The 17,269-nt window shown below is 57.2% G+C and overlaps 1 protein-coding gene across 2 annotated transcripts in view; it reads right to left on the bottom strand.

Moving 5' to 3' along the window:
• The window catches only part of AP2A2 (adaptor related protein complex 2 subunit alpha 2), an 81,739-nt gene that overhangs the window by 37,564 nt on the left and 26,906 nt on the right, over positions 1 to 17,269 (bottom strand). For both annotated transcript variants that reach the window (XM_080816734.1, XM_080816733.1), the window contains exon 2: positions 9,226 to 9,294. In XM_080816734.1, the coding sequence (XP_080672860.1) occupies positions 9,226 to 9,294 (69 nt within the window). The remainder of the gene's footprint in view (positions 1 to 9,225; positions 9,295 to 17,269) is intronic.

The raw sequence follows: 17,269 nt of genomic DNA, 5'->3' as shown, positions 1-17,269 counted from the left end.
CCGGACACGAAGTGAGAGCCCAGCAGCGGCTTGTGAGGTCGCGCATCACCGGCTCCTCAGACGCGTGCCGATTCCAGGTCGGGAACCGCGCAAAGAGCTCCGCGTCACAACCACGAAACCCGGGAGTAAGACGCGAGACTGGAGAGTTGAGTCGGTCACCGCTGCACCCAGGTGCGTGGACAAACAGGCTCCCTCGCCGGGGCTGGAGGGAAGGACAGGCAGGCGCCCCGGAGAGTCGCCAGCCCTGTGGGTCAGAGCCAGGCCGGCCCGGGGACCCGCACACTGCCGCTCCCCGGCACTTGCCCCCCGCCACGCTGCAGCACGGATGAACCCTGTAATACCCGTTCAGTCACTCCTGCTTCTCAAGGCCCATCCTGTCTCAACAGGGGCGAGAGTTAAAATTGGTCCAAGATAAGCACTCTTGAGGGACCGGGGAGACGCAGCCAGCTCAGCGTCGGCAAGCTTTACTCACGAGCCCGGCAGACCTCAGGCTGACAGCACAGGCCCTTTGTGCTAACCACAGACACGGCCTGGGACGTGCCGGTTTCCAAACGCTCAGCTTCTATGGGGGCTCACGTGGGCGATCGCATCAAGGAGGGAGCGGGCACCTCGCCCACCGTGGGGTCTGAACACGGCCACCCGAGTCAGACCCTCTCTCGCCCCGAAAGGCGCTCTCACCGGGCGCGTAAGATGCCGGCAAGCACCGGACCGGCTGCAGACAGAAGCTCCTGTCACAGGGGCGGAGCGTCCGAGTCCCCGGAACCAGACTCTCCCGGACGGATTTTGAGCTCTGACCCTTCTCCGCCCACTCCTCACAGAGGCTGGCGCTCAGCAAGTATTTTCTTATGTTCAAAGAGGTACAGGGAAGAAGATGCCAAGGCTGGACACGGAACTTCCTCGCTTCTGCGCCCTGAGGACGCGCCTCCCTCGCCCCGCGCCATCCCGGGCACCTCCCCGTGAGCTGCCTCAGGCACGCTCACGCCCGAGAACCCACTCCCCCGCCCCAGGTCCCTACACACCCGAGGCGCTTGCTGTGCTCTCTCGAATGCTTACTGACTTTAACGGCTAGAAAAAGGCAGACACAAAACCACAAGAAGGCACCAGCACGCACCCAGCCCGGTAACGAACCCTCACAAGACGCACCGCCCCAGGGGCGGCGAGAACGTGGGGGACGGGACGGCAGGCAGGAGCACAACACACGCAGCCACTCCACAAAGGGGCCCGGCGGCGGCGGCGGCCCGCAGACGGAGGCCCACACCCTCCGTGTGCCGCTCTGCGCGCCCGGCCAGTGCTCACCGCCGCTCCGCCCTCGCCGGCCGGCACCGCGCGCCGGGCCAGCCGCAGGCGAGTCCACGGGCGGTGGGAAGCGGGTGGGAAGCGGGTGGGAAGCGGGCCGGGCCGCACGAGCACAGGCAGCGTGAGCGCCCCCTGGCGGCACCGCGCGCAGCTGAACACCGCGGCCCTGCGAGACCTCCTCCGCGGTTCTTTTCACGTGACCTTTCCAGAAACAGCAAAGCTCCAGCGGCAGAAAGCGGGCCTGTGGCTGCCGGGGACTGAGGAAGGCGGCTGAGAGCCACGGGACGCAAGCGAACACTCGCCGCGCTGGAAACGATCTGTCCGCTCGCGCTGGCGGTGGCAGGAATACACGTGGCTTCCAAAATCCGAAGTGCACACTTGAGTACGTTTTATTGTGAATAAAGGTCTCATGAAGCCAACTGTCCAACACGCCGGGAAGAAGGGCACGGGCGATGACAGAACCCGGGCAGAGCCCCAGGCGCGGCTGCAGCCGGCGTGGTGCACCATCACAGTGAGCTTCACGCTCCCCACAGAAAGCCGTGGTTTACTTCAGTCCTGCTACACCCACAGTAACGTAAGGTCTTCGTGGGAACTTCTTTATTCACATGTGCACCCCTAGAACTTAGGGGCCACCCAGCGGTCACTCCAGTAGCGTCTACCATCTGGTAAACTGCAGACGAGCAGAGACGCGCGATCATCGTGTCCTTGTAAACGCTAACTCAGCAGCTGTTTTCCAACGGGTTGAAGACAGCGTGCCGGCTCACATCACAGTAACTACCCCATTCCACCCCAAAACTCAGGGGCCTAGGTGACAAGCCCCGACTTCTTGCTAATGAGTATCAGCAGGGGTGGCCTCCAGCCAGAGCGGATCTAGGCCCGTGCAGGTGCCTCTCCTTCTCCCCGCACAGCAGCACCCAAAGCATGTTCTTCTCATGGAGGAGACGGGTAGACCCCCAAGGGGCGAGTGGCCACGAGCTTAGATTTGAAAGTGGCGCACGGACACTGTCTACAGCCCGTGGGCCACGTCACATGATCAAGCCCCACACCTTTCCTCCCGCGGTAGAGCTCACCAGTGAAGCCATCGGCCTCTAGCTCTCTTGAAGGCCAGGCTTGGGATTCCAGATGCAACTTTCTAGTGTTCCTGGGACAGTCACGTTTCATCACCTTTTGTCTGTTTGCTGTCAAGTCCTTCATTCCACATGTATTTGTAACTCCCCAAGGAGGTCTTGTGCACAAAGATCACGTACGTTTCCATACGTATCTGCCACTCCTTTCCTCTGCTCCGCACCTCTGGCCTCTCCTCCCGAATTATTTGTTTCTGGCCTGAAGTACATCCTTCAGAACTTCATGGGCTCCATTTTTGTCTGCAAAAGGTCCGTTTCAGCTTCATTCTTTTTTTTTTTTTAAGATTTTGTTTACTGATTTGACAGAGAGAGATCACAGTAGACAAAGAGGCAGGCAGAGAGAGAGAGAGGGAAGCAGGCTCCCCGCTGAGCAGAGAGCCTGATGGGGGACTCGATCCCAGGACCCTGAGATCATGACCTGAGCCGAAGGCAGCGGCTTAACCCACTGAGCCACCCAGGTGCCCCCGTTTCAGCTTCATTCTTAGGAGACGCGCTGGCAGGGTACAACCTCCAGCTGGTTGGTCAGCACGCTGCCGTCGGGCAGTCCGCCGTGCACACCGCCACCCGGCAGCACAGGGCACCCCCCGCCTGGCCACTCCCAGGACCACCCGACTCCGCACGCCTGCATTCCCACAGTAACGTGTCTACGCACACGTTTTACTGCAGTACGGTAAGTTTTATGCATTTTTTAAAAGATACACAAATTTATTAAAATATTGAAAATACTTAACAATCTTTTGAAGTCAGAAAAATAAATTGTCAATGCATAAAATCTAGAAAGGCAGAATTAGGAATTAGATTTCAAAGGATTTAGGAGGAAAAAAAATGATGGTCAGATGTCACGCCACAGGTGGCAATGCCTCCCCGGTGTCGGCGCTGCCAGGCCTGAGGGCTTCTTCCATCCTCCTCAAGGGGATCGCAGACCTTCTCTCCTTCCACACACACCACTTCACGCGATCTTAAAGCCGTCACATCCTCCCTCCTTTCCTCCTGGGACACCAATTACACCTCCCAGACCCTCTCAGCACACCCCTCTGTCTCTGCGGCCTTCGTCTGCCCTCGTCTATACTGTATCCAGGCTCCTGTACCTGGGACGGGTTTGATTCTCACCTGTCATTCAGAGCACTAATCTCTCCGCGACCACGTGTGCTGTTTGAAACCCAGAGTCCTTCTTTCTGGTTACTGCAGGTCTCAGTTCTGGAAGGTCCATCTGGTCCTATCATGATTCGCCCCGTCACCTTTCACACCAGAAGTCTCCTGCTCAAAATTTCATGCTCAAAAGCATGCCTTTTCTTTAAAAATGGTAGACTGACTTCGGTACTGTGGTCCGAAATCTGGTCTCAGACTCCCGGTAATTCTGTCTCTGCTTCTTGCTCGTACCGTCCTGATGTGCGCGGTCACTGCGACTGTATACCGGGCGTGCTGTGTGAGAAGTCGGGTCTAGGATTCATGTGCGCCCCTCCTGTAGGGCGTCGTCTCCTCACCCGAAGCCGGTGTAAAGTCCGAGGTTCTGTGGGGCACTCGGGGGCCCGAAGCCCCGCTGCACATCCATGACAGTCCGCCCCTACCCTGAGGGCCTTGCATCTGAGAGTCTCAGTGTAACGTGGCAGGCTCTCCCCTTCTGGTGGGTTCCAGGCTTTGATCCTCTCCTGGAGCAGGGCTGCCCACCTCCGCACGCTGCATCTGTCCTGTGCGTGGTAGGACAGCTAGGAGCCTCCCTGACCTCTGCCCGCTAGACGGCAGCAGCGCACCCGCTCCCGGTGGTGACAGCAGCCTCCGGGTGTGGCCATGTCCCCGGGAAGGCAAAAGCACGCTGACAGGTAGCACCCCTCTCGACTCTCATGGAGACCAAAATGTCTGTCTCGCAGCTCACTCTTTGGGGTTAGCAGCCGCTCTCAAGGCACAAACAGCTCAGGGCCGTCCTCGCTTCTGTGGACACGACCTCTTCCTAGAGCAGCCTCAGGAATCCCCCTTTCTTCTTGTCACTCTGTTAGACTTTCAAAGTTCTGTGTACGATCGTGTCTTTCTGTTTTCCGCAGAAGGCATGGCTGACGTCTGCACCATCCGGCGAGGCGGCTTCTGGCCACACGCGGCTGCTGAGCCCCTGAAGCGTGGCCAGTCTGAACCGAGTGTGCTCTGAGTGTACAACCGGAGTCCAAAGACTCGCATGGAAAACATGTAGGATACCTCTTTATAGGAAGAGAGATCGTTTTCTGTTGACTACGCGCTGCAACAACATTTTACGCATACCAGACTGAGTAAATTAAAAGTAGGTTTCTTTAAGTTTTGTTTTTTTGTTTTTTAGTAACCTCTGCACCCAACGTGGGGCACAAACTCACAGCCCCAAGTCAAGAGTCACGTGCTCCTCTGACTGACCCGGCCAGGCGCCCCCAAAATTAGTTTCCTCTGCTTCTCTTTTTCAAATGTGGCTACTAGAAAACTGAGACGTACGTGCATGTCTCCGTTAGTGACTTGCACTCCGTTTCTCCCAGGTGGCGCAGACCTGACTTTGCTCATCTGCCCTAACTGCAGAGGGCGCCCCGGGCTGCGCGCGCCCGAACACCAAGGTCAGTCTTCCCGCCCGTTACTGGTCAGGGCACACGCGCGCAGCAACGCCGACTGCGTCACAGAGAAGACGGAACCTCTTTCCCGTCTAGGACAGCTTAGCTCAGGCAGGCACGAAGACAGAAGAAACAACAGAAGCCTTGTTTGCCCCCAAAACATTTACACAAAGAATCTGAAGGCTGCCACCCGAAGGGCCATGAACTCTCTCTCAATGACAACACGATGAACGCACATTAGGCCTTCACTTTCTCTGAAGCCATTTTTACGGACCTCCAGATGCAGATGCAGCCCGTGCAGCAGACGCGGACCCTGCCTGCAGTCACGGACCGGAGCTGCTGCGTGTGGTCAGCGGGCAGGGTCGGTCCTGTCAGGCGCTGCCTTCCTCGGCTTCGGGCCACAGCGGAGTATGGGGACGCGACAAGGGCCCGGCCATTCCCACCCAACGCCAGACGCCTCTAACAGGCGATCTGCACCACAAAGCTCCCTAACGGGCAGCACCTCCACGGGGCTCCTCCTCTGCCTGCCTCCAGCCTCTTCCTCCCTTCGCTTCTCACGGGCACTCCTCTCTCATAAATCCTGTGTCCTCCAAGCCCACCTCAGCGCCTGCTTCACAGGGAACCGCCCGAGATCATCAACACCGCACTTCGCAGCTGAGCAGACACAGGGTACGTGACGCGACAGCATGGGAGCAGGAAGACATCTGCCGGCGGGCAGAGCGCCCTCACTCTGGACCACCACGTGCTGGCCCTTGGAGAGACAATGAAAGCTACAAGCCCTCACCAGAGAAGACCCAGAGACGGCAAACGCGCGCACAACACATGCCATCGGGAAACGCACATTAAAACGAAAGCAAGACCCCCTCCTCCCAATCAATAAATAAAATCCTCAAAACAGTTGTGCGCTCCCTGTGCGCACCTGCTGGAACGGCCCAAACCCAGCCCACGGGCGGCACCGGAGACTGGCCCATCTGTGTGGCTGGTGGGACGCACGGTGGAGCGGCCGCTCTGGGAGACGGTCCGACGGCTTCTCACCCAACGACACGCACTGTCCACGCGCGATCCGGCGGTCACGCCCGCTGGTCTCCACGGAAAAAGCCGGGAGCTGACGTCCACACAAAACCCGCCCGGGGGTGCTCGCGGCAGCTTTCTCTACAGCTCATGCCGCGACATCCGTAACCGACCCAACTTGGAAGCCGCCAAGGTGCCCTTCAGCAGGTGGCCCGGGCAGACCCTGGCCTGTGCCTCCGTGACAAAGAGAAAGGGGCCCTGAAGCCGTGGGAAGAAGCTTGCGGGCACCTGACTGCGCGGAGGAAGCCGGTCTGAAAGGCCGCGTCCTGCGCTGCTGGGAAAGGCGAAACTAGGAGACGGTAAAATCTGAATGGCTGCCAGGGTGTGAGGGGAAGGAACGGATGAACAGGCAGAGCACAAAAGATTTTCAGGGCAGTGAAATTACCTGCCTGACACCATGACAGAGGTCACATACCATCACCCCTTTGTCCAGAACCACAGAACGCACATCACGTGTCAGCTGTGGACTCTGGGTCATAAAGACATGTCTAGGGGTGCATGGGTGGCTCGGGTCATGATCCCAGGGTTCTGGGATCCAGCCCCGTGTCGGGCTGCCTGCTCAGTGGGGAGTCTGCTTCTCCCTCTCCCCCTGCTTGTGTTCCCTCTCTCTCTGACAAATAAATAAATAAAATCTAAAGGAAAAAAAAAAAAAAGACGACAATGAGGACGACGTGTCCATGTAGGTATGTAGGTTCATCAGCTGTAACAGATGTACCAGCCTGGTGGGGATGTCGGTAATGGGGAGTGCGTGTATGGCGGCAGGGGCATGCAGCAAATTTCTGTACCTTCTTCTCAATTTCGCTATGAATCTAGAAAAACAAAATCTTAACGAAAACAAATTTCTAAAAAAATCTAAGCAATAAAAGTTACAGAGCCCCCAAAATACATGCGCTTGCGCGTGCGCACACACGTATATTCCAGTGTGTGTCTACGTATGCGCAAGAGCAAACCTTCTCACACAGTTTCGGGGTTTCAGACCTTCTCAAAGACCCTCAGGCCCAGTTAAAACTATGAAGACACGGAACAAGGCCGTCCCGATGAGGAGAAGAGACGTGGGCGCAGAAATTCCAAATGGAAGCCGCCCCCGGGAGGGTGGCCCGTGCTCCAGACCCGTCCACCCGCCCCTTCCGCAAGCCCGGTAAGTCTTGTGCCGTAAAAACGGACCGTGCCGGTAACACCGGAGTCATCTCTCGCGCCGTGTGCCCAGAGGATCTCCAGACGCCTATCGCCTACCACGTATCTGTCGGAACCAGCGGGCACGTACCGCGACTGGATAGATGCCGGAGAGGCAGCCAGTCGACAGCAATGCAGAGGACCCACGACCCTGGCAGCGCCCTCCGCCGTGGACCTGTCCCACCGGCTGCCAGTCCAGAGACATTCCAGGGTCCAGGCTGTGGATCCAGACCTCCAGAGCCCTCCGCGTGTATGGAGTGGATGTGAGTGTGAGTGTGTACAGCCACAAGCGTGGCCGTGGCAGTGTGCTTGTGGGCACGGACTGGAGGAGGGGTGTGTTGCTGGGTCCCCCAGGGCCCTAAAGAGCTTCATTGGCTGTGAAAGCCATGAACGTGCTTGCTTCTCCCTCGGAGCCAGCGTCCCAACACTCTGGGCAAGGGCACGGCCAGCAGAGGCTGCCTCCAGCCTCCTCGCCTGCCTCACCAGCACTTGCCCGCTGGACCTGGACTGCCCTCCCTCCTTCCCTGCCTTCCAAGGCCTGTGGCCTGAGATTCCGAGCCATGTCCTGTAGCCAGAACAACCCCTTTGCAAGTTCAGTTGCTTTTGTAGCGGAGGAGGGGCTAAGTCGGGGAGAGCTGTCAGCCACAAGCCCTGAAATAAAGCAGCCGATGCAAAAAAAAAAAAGGAAAAGAAAACAATACTTTCCCTAGCGCTCAACAGAGAAATACCCAAATTCCACTAGTTTTTGCATCACTTAATAACACAGGATATCCATTCTCAAGTCCTGAAAAGCCATCCATTCCTAGAAATTCTGCTGGCCACCCACCCCTACAGCTCTTGGACTCAGTCCTAGCCCTCTCCTCCACTTGCTAATTCCGGGCAGCCTCAGCCACTCTCGGGCTGCGTGGACGCTTGAACCAGATCTCAAACCCAGAAAAAGTAAAGGCTTCAAACTAAGGCTCTCCAGTCAAGACTAAAATCCTACGCTTGACAGTTCTTCAAAATGGGGGTCTTTTCTCAGGGAAAGTGGCGGTCTACTGAGAGGATTAGGTCACGTCCACTCTTCATCCACAAAGCCAAACGGGCTTCCTTATGGGAGCTGCTAATTACCTGCACCCGAGACCACACGAGCAGCCTCCGGCGGCACCTCTCTTTGAGACCTCCACCTCGAACCGGGTCAGGGACAAGGCTGGGTCCAGCGAGGGGCCACCCGACCTGGTTAATTCTACATGAGCTGTCAAAGTCAAGAGCAACCAATGGCTTAGCTTCAAACACATCTTACTTCTGGGGCACTGGGTGGCCCAGTCAGCTGACCGTCTGACCCTTTGATTTCACTCAGGTCCTGACCTCAGGGTTGCACGACCCAGCAACGGGTTCCGCGCTCAGCAGGGAATCTGCGTGAGATTCTCTCCCTCTGCCCCTCACACTCACTCACTCGCTCACTCTTTCTGTCTCATAAATAAAAAAATAAAATCTTTTAAGCACATTTCATTTTTTTTAAAAGATTTTATTTATTTGACAGAGAAAGACACAGAGAGAGACAGAACACAAGCAGGGGGAGCGGGAGAGGGAGAAGCAGGCTTCCCACAGAGCACGGAGCCCGATGCGGGGCTCGATCCCAGGAGCCTGGGATCATGACATGAGCCAAAGGCAGATGCTTAACGACAGCCACCCAGGCGCCCCAAACACATTTTAACTGTAACACAGCCATGAGAGTAACTGTGCTCAGAACTTTGGTTTGAAAGAATTAAAATGGTATCAGAAGGCTACTCCCTGATATATAAAATTTATAAAAGCCCATTTCTAGGGAGGCTCTGCCTTTGGCTCAGGTCATAATCCCAGGGTCCTGGGATCGAGCCCTTCATTGGGCTCTCTGCTCGGCAGGGGGCCTGCTTCCTCCTCTCTCTCTGCCTACTTGTGATCTCTGTCAGTCAAATAAGTAAATAAAATCTTTAAAAAAAAAAAAAGCCCATTTCATGGAAAAAATTGAACATACTTACCTTTAAATTTTGATCTAATGTTTGCCAGTTCCTTGTTTATTCTCTTTATTTCTGCTTCTTTACTTTTACCTAAAAAAAGAGAACACAAATGCATTTTTACTTTAACTGATTTCTACGCAAACATCTATCCCCTGACAAGACCAACACGTCAGAGTCAAAGGCAGAACCACTGCTTCTAGGAGGCAAGGAAAGAAGGAAAGAAGCAGTCTCCCAGCGGCCGAAACCAGCAGGGAAGTGGTTGGGACAGAAGCTGGGGCCTCACACAGGGCCCCCAGGTCAAAGCAGGGCAAGTCCGTAAAAGCACCACACAGGAAAGCAGCCCCAACAGGACAGGAGGGCTCTACAGCACCATTTTCAATCCTACCTTTTGCCACAGTTCTGGAACCGAGAGCACTCAAAACACCTGCTAAACACTTTCCACAGGAATCATTATCAGCTAAAGTTTATTCCTAAAGTTGACTGTTACTGCCACGGGCAATTTTTAAAAGTATGAAGTTTTAACTATAATATGCTTCTAATTTTCTCTATGAAATGCACCAACCTACGAAGTCTGGTAAATCCACTTCTACCATCTGGGATGAAATCTGGAAGTTTTCTGCACTACGTGTAAAGGAGATGGAAAGCACGTCACACACCTGACAGCCTTAGACGCCACACCAGACCCAACCCCACGACATCCGCGCACGTGGAGCGCATCAGAGGAAGAACGGCCGTCAGACCATGCTCGGGTTTACTCCACCTTGGCCAAGTGTGGAAAGGGAGGCCTAGAGAGTGTGGGAGACCTTCTAAGGGCTACACAGTTTGACAAGTACTGTAAAAGTGTAAGAAAACGATTCCTCCCACGGGACACGGTGAGTTGTAGACGAGAGCACGTCTCCGTAAGCCCCCGACCGTGTGAGAGCAGGAACGAGGTTCACCATGGAGCATCGTCTCCGGGCCAGTCCTTGCACCGCGACCGCATCCGCAGGGGGAGCACAGTCCTCCAGAGCAGCCCCCCCCCCGCAGCACCGCCCGCCCCATGTGCTCACAGCCGCCCAGACACGGGGCGCACCCGCGTCCTCCTCCAGAAATGCTCTCCACATGCTCCGCCCTCCTCTGCCTCCCCTCGTGGAACTTATGTCACCTCCTCCAGCAAAGCAACCTCCTCCTGTCCAGGACACTCCCAGAACATCATTCTTCTTCTACTACTAACTCGCTAAAAAATAGGGCCCTAGAAAACCCCTGGCGGAGCAGCTGGTCAGGAAGGGCCATGTGGCCGGCTCACTCACCAGGCACCATCCGAGCGCCAAGACGTAGGGTAGAGCGACACTTCCTGCGCTTGGGGACTCACTGTTCCCGGCGGGGGGAGGGCAGGAGACCTTTAACAGAACAAGCACGGCGGCCGGCCCTGGGGAGCGAGGGGCACAGGCAGGCTGGGAGGGAGCATCCGGGCACCGGCACCGGCCCTGATGTCACGCAGGCCAGAGCCGGTCACGGGAGTAACAGAAGGAGCAGCCGAAGGCTCCCTGAAGGGTCGGGGAAGGGACGGGGAACAGCTGAGAGCAGTGGGCTTTAATGGCCCAGGGTGGCAGGTCAAGGGCCAACTGTTTCTTAAAGCATTCTTAAACAGGGTTATGTTTGCCCAACTAGGCTTTCCGGACCTGGCGCAAATGGCCATGAACATGGTATCCTGGCAGCCCCTGCTTCACACCCGCAGACGACAGGCAGCTTCACCCCACGGCAAACCGCTGTGCAGGCGTGTGCAGCTGAACGTGCCTGTGTGCGAGCACGGGAGTGTGTCCGGGTGTGAGCGTGCACCCGCATGTGCGCACCCGTGACCCCTTGTGCACGCGCGCTTCTCACGCGGCTTACAGGGATCCGCCTCCGCCCGGCCGCACCTACGCGGCCCTACAGGGCGGGAGAGCCCGAGGGGCGGGCACCTGCGCTGTGCCGCGGAAAGGCGTCGGTCCGGAGCGGAGCTCAGGGAAAGCCCGGGCAGCAGTGGGGAAGCAGCGACGCCAAACGAGCGGGACCAGCTTTCCTAGGAGCCACAGGTACTACCCGGGACTGGAAAAGTGTTAAAACTAGAAGCGCGTGAAGTGAGAGGCGTTACCACCAGGACAGACGGAAAAACACGAGCGAGCCGGGCGCCGGCCGCAGAACAGGACCAAGGGTTGCGGCGAGCGGCGGCGGCCTCGCACCCGGAGCTTCCGCGCGGCGGCCGCTTCACAGCGAACGCACGACCACGCGCTCCTGTCCCGCCACGGCCGGCGAGGCGTCCCCGGACAGGGGCGCGGGCGCACGCGCGGGGGCGGGGGGGGGTGACCGGAGAGCCAGGCGCGAGGCCCAACTTGCTCGGGGGCAGCCGCCGTCACCCGCCCGCGCACTCCTTCCCCGGGAAAACCCCCGAGGCCACAGGACTCCGCGCGGCTCGTCCAGGGAGGACGGAGAGAGGAGAGCGGTCGGCCCGCCGCACCGGCGGGAGGGAGGCCCGAAGCGGACCGGGGCGAGCTCGGAAGGCTGACCGTGGGGCCCAGGGGAGCTGCAGCCGCCGCCCCCGCGCGCAGACCCGGGCCTGCTCCGAGTCCCGCCGAGCAGCAGACGAGCAGCGGGTCGGGGAAGGCCCGGGGAAGCAGGGCAGGGCCGGGAACCTGCAGAAGCGGTCACCGAGGCAGGAGCCGGGGAGCGAGCGCTGCATGGAAAAGCCCCCCGACCCTGGCCTCCGCCCCCAGCTCAGAAAACTGCCCTCACATACGCATCAGCCACAGCGAGTACCGGGCTCACCTCCCACGGGAGCGGACGTCAGGACAGAGGCTGCGGGCGCGGAACAGCAGCCCCATGAACGAGGCAAGTGCCTCGGGAAGACGCCCCGGCAGAAGCGAGCAAAAGCAGAGCCCTCTCCTTCAAAGCATGCGGAGAGACACGAAGAAAACACAGTCCGCTAGAAAAAGTCAGGTATCAGGTAACAGGAGTCCAGTAGATCAGAAATAAAAAGAACCATTCCAGGCACGAAGACTAACCCAGAAGGAATACAAGAACGAACGAACGGAGGTCTTGACTGGAGAAGACACAGGAACACGACTGACACCAAGCAGAAACGAAGGACGCAATAAAGGACCCAAGAAAAAAGTCAGCAACGCCCGAAGCGGAGCGAGACCCTCCCCGGGACCAGCAGGAGCCCCAGGGAAAAGGCACGGCAGCAGGACAGACTACAGCCGCCGCCCAAAGGTCTTCCCGAAACCTCCACACCTGTATCTGGGAAGCCTGACCCCGAATAACACAAACCGACACCTACTTTAATGGCAGTACCCGACTTCAAAGGGAAAAATTCTCTGAACACCCAAGAAGCACAAGCAGCTCATGCGAGAAGGAAAATCGAAGACACTCGGAGTCCGGCCCCGCCCCGCAAAGGAAGCAAAGGACGTGACGGCCGCGCCCTGCGAAAGGAAACGAGCGGCCGGGACTCTCCATCCAGCACAGTCAGCCCCCGGCGTGCCCGGCGCAAACCTGACCGAGTGCGAGGGCCCAGAGCGTCATGGGCGTGCGGCAGGCCCCCGGCGACACTCCATGGCAGCGAGCGGGCACGGAGGCTTCCGGGGACAGCGAAGGAGCCGCAACAGAGGTGCGGGAAGGGGGAAAGCGCGCAGGCAGCGCAAACGTGAAGCACGGCCGCAGCCAGGCGGGACAGGAGCGGTCCCGGGCCAGGTGTCCCCCGTCACCACACTGATGGTGGCGGGCTCAGAGCCTGTCATGGTGCAACAGGGTGAAGGTCACGAGTGATCAGGACGTAACCTACCCAGGCACCCTCAGCGTCCTCGAGATCCTGGACGAGCTTCAGGAGAAAAGCCCGGCTGTCCCGACCTGAGCTGGAGTCCACAAGGGCCTCGTGAGGCATTTTCCCCTCGAGATGTGCACGTGTGTCCCCTCCAGCTGTCCTCGGAGGAGGCTCAGAACAAGACGACGTCGGGTGGCCATGCGCACCCCCACGTCCAGGCCGTGCTCCGGGAGCACCATGTCACACTACAAGAAGCCAGGCTTCCCGGCAAAACTGCTGCCCCCACGACTGGGCGAGGCCCACGGCAAGCCTGGACTTGACGAGGACTATGGAAGAGCACACACCACCAGGGCCACGTCGGGAACACTTGGCACCCAAATGGAGAGACGCCATTAGCCAAAGGGGGGACAGCCTGAGCTTCAAAAAGGATAAAAAGTGCAGTGGCCAAAATTCACAAAAACATTTAAATCCATGAGTTATAAATTTTATTTAAAAAAAAAAAAAGCACCTCATTAGTCGAGGATATTAAGGAACAAGTTAACTTGGAAACTGGGCACTGGAAGGAAAGAGCCGAGCAGCTGTCGTGCGTCTTCCACATGAAGCGCCCCCAGGGCAGCCACTCAGGAAGGGAAGGGGCTCTCGGTCCGAGCATCCCAACACATCCACGGAAGGGATGAGACGACCACCATCTGGCATCCTCCCAAAGGACTGCCTGGGACCGAGCAGGGAGGAGCACAGTGGCTAGGTCACAGGCGTCAACAGACACAGCACGAGCCCCCCAGAACAGCAGGGCAGCACCTCGAGTCTGGCCAAGGCGTCAGCTACACGTGATCTGGCCTCTGTCCCCAGCTGCCAGATGGCCAAGAGCACGGGGGACCCCACGAGGGTCCCCAACATGCCCCTTCCACGTCCTGGGTCTTCAACAGACCGCTGTGAGGAGAAGGAAGAAGCGCAGAGTGAAATATTAAAGAACAGGACACGTTTAGAAACGGGCAAGACGGAAGCACGGCGTTCAGGAGGCACCCATGTGAGAGACCGTAAGGGGCGCAAAGGCACCCAACGATGGCAGTAGGTTTGGGGTAGGTGAATGGGAAAGGGCACGTGGAGCGGCCTCTGGGGCCGGGAGGCCTCCTGTTTTACCGCACAACAAAAAGGAGAACAGAAGAGGAGACTGCCCAGTGAGGCAATGGACCCGAGCTGCAGGGATGTTCACGCCAAAGCTGGACGCTGCCCTGCCCCGGGCTGGGTCCTCGGGTGCATCTGACCACAGCTTCCCCTGCACGAAACCCGAGTCTCTTCCACGGGCGGAGGGTGCCCTCCACGCCTCCAGCGCGGCCTGCGCACGAGGTCCCATGCACTGTGCATCACTCTCCCGTAAGGGGGGACCCAAAGAGATTCTCTGGAACCCCTAGCCATGCCTTTCTCCCCCCACCCTGAGTCCTCCGCAGCCACGTCCCCTCCCCCTCACCCTTCCAACTAAGCAGTGAGGATGGCGGCCTCAAGAAACCCCCCAGCCTCTCCCAACAGGGTGGGGTGCCCCTCGCACCTGCTGCCACAGTGACCTCAGTCTCCCAGGCACTTCCCGTCCCTGCCCCCAGCGGGTCCTCTCCCACCTCGTCCCACCTCGACAGCCTTGCACAGGCACCCCGCCACAGGGCTGGCCGGCGACCAACAGAGACAAAGGAGGCTGGGCAGGATGAGTGCGGCTCCCTCTCAAGGGGGGGAGCCCGTCAGCCCACGCAGGGACTCCCAGCAAGAGGGGAACTCACAAGATGGTGCGCAGACACACCTCAGTGGAGGGCCCAGTGCAGGAGCCTCCCTGGGCTCAGGTTTAGGCCAGACCGCCCAAATCACTGGACTGGGCCCGGACACGGCCCAGGGCCACCATCTCACGCAGAGACACCACCATGGAGGCCAAGGAGCACCAGCCCTCACAACACAGCCCACAGGTGGACACGGGGCGGCTCTGACTCCACTGACCAAGGCTATCCCCAAGCGTCAACCCTGAAAACGCCAAAGGGGAATTCCAACTGCTGCACTGGGCTCGAACGTGCCGGTCCAAGGTAAGTTTTAAAGGAAATCTAGGGGCACCTGGATGGCTCAGAGGGTCAAGCCTCTGCCTTCGGCTCAGGTCATGATCTCAGGGTCCTGGGATCGAGCCCCACATCGGGCTCCCTGCTCAGCGGGAAGCCTGCTTCCCTTCTCTCTCTCTCTCTCTGCCTGCCGCTCTGCCTACCTGTGATCTCTGTGGGTCAAATAAATAAAATCTTTTTAAAAAAATAAAAAATAAAGGAAATCTAGTATGACTGCAGGTGACCGATAATCCATAGAAGGGTTAACACATTCAAACCAACAAGATGTCCTAAATTTACCAAAATGCCCAGGCAGGAGGCCCCTTCCACGCGGTGCACCATCAATTCACCATTCTCCATGACGTAAGGACATCGCAGAGCAACCTGTCCACCGGGGTTGGTCAAGGGCTTCCCTGGCAAAGGCTAGTTTCTGCTCACTCATACTGTACCTCTCTCCAGGCAGAGGACCCCAAGAGCAACCAAGCCACCCCACACTGCTGGGAGCAAATCTAGCAAAACATCTTTTCAGATGAAGCATTCACTTTCAAGATGGGGAGAGGTTTACTGCCCACCCCGACTTCAAAAACCAATTTCAGAAGGGAAAATTTGTCGACGAGAGGAACTGGACTAGAGCGATGAGCCTCGCCGAGCTTGACCCGTTCCACGGTGAAGACATTCTGGTCTCTGCCACCCTGTGTGTCCCTATCTAAATGCAGCAGGTCGGGCAGCCGCTGAGGGCACTGAGCTCCTAAGGCCATCCTACCCACAGTGAACTTAGAGCTCTGCAAGCTAATGAATAACCTGGACTAGCCCAAAACCACTGCCCAAAAACGAGCTACAATTTGTGCCCAGTAAGTAGCAAAGAATGCACTCTGTGCGGATAGGCTTCGATAAAAGCTCTTGGTTTTTCAGAATTACCGCCCTCGGTCATTCTTCTGGAATAACATGCTGGTTAATGATTTCTTCGTGTTTGCATGCTGAACTAAGCAACTGACAGTATTATGTTCTGTGACCCCAACTTTGGAAACAGTACAGGAGCCCATGACAACTTACTGAAGATACCAAACCACTAAAATGTGAAGGTAGTAAGTATGAAATTTACAATAAAATTTGGTCTAAATAGAGAACTTTAGTCTGTGTATAAATGATTTCACTAAGTAAACCTAAAGCCCAAAATTTACCAAACAAAAGCCTATTTTTTTAAGTTTATTTATTTTCAGTAATCTCTACACCCAATGTGGGGCTGGCACTCAACCCCGAGATCATGAGTTACACACTCTCTGTCTGAGCCAGGTAGGCATCCCCAAAAGCCCATTTCTGAAGGAAGATACTGTTGCTGAAGTTACACAGAAGGTGCGAGCACGGGGGTCCACAAAGTCAGCAACCGAGCCGGGACCGGAATGCTGCCCCGTGACTCCGCAGCTGTGTGGCCTCGCCGTGCCTCAGTTTCTCCCTCATTACATGGGACTACCATCCATCAACGCGTTGTGATGAGGACCACACAGGGTGACAAGCAAAAAGTGCACACAGCGCCGTGAGGGCGGAAGGGTGTAGGAATCATCCGGGGTATTCCACACATTTTCTCTGTACTCACATGCAGGAAGAGGGGGTCTCAGCACAGAAACCCTCAGCGACAACATCAGAGGAAAAGACTTCAAAGGTCAAAGTCGTTCTCCCACAGAAGATAAAGACACTCTGAACTCTGACCGATGGTGAACTGGACCGTCTTTTCTTCACTGAATGTAGCTGACACACAGTCGCGTTAGTGTCAGGTATACAACACAGGAATTCAACATGTATATACGCTCCAAAGGGACCGCCCCTGGGGCACCCGGCTGGCTCAGTCAGGTACGTGTCTGACTCCCGGCTCTAGGCCGGGTTGGGATCTGCCAGGTGGTGAGATGGGGCCCCAGGCCACACGCCCGGCCGGGCGTCCGCTTGAGACTCTCTCATGTGCGGCTCCTGCACTCACATGCTCTTTCTCTCTGGAAATGTTTTTAGAAAAGGGGTCACCACCACTATAAATCCAGCTGCCGTCTGCCATCATACTGAGTGGTTACGTATTATTAGCTACACATTACATCCCCATGTCTGACTTACTTTGTAACTGCTAGTCCGTTCCTTTTAACCCCCTTCCCCTTTTCTGATCAAGCCCCAACCTCCTCCATGGCAACCACCAGTATGTTCTGGTATTTTTTTCCCAGGATTTATTTGAGAG

Source organism: Martes martes (genome assembly GCF_963455335.1).
Source record: "Martes martes genome assembly, chromosome: 10".
Taxonomy (NCBI): domain Eukaryota; kingdom Metazoa; phylum Chordata; class Mammalia; order Carnivora; family Mustelidae; genus Martes; species Martes martes.
The sequence above is the reverse complement of the archived record's forward strand: the minus strand, read 5'-3'. Positions and strand labels throughout refer to the sequence as shown.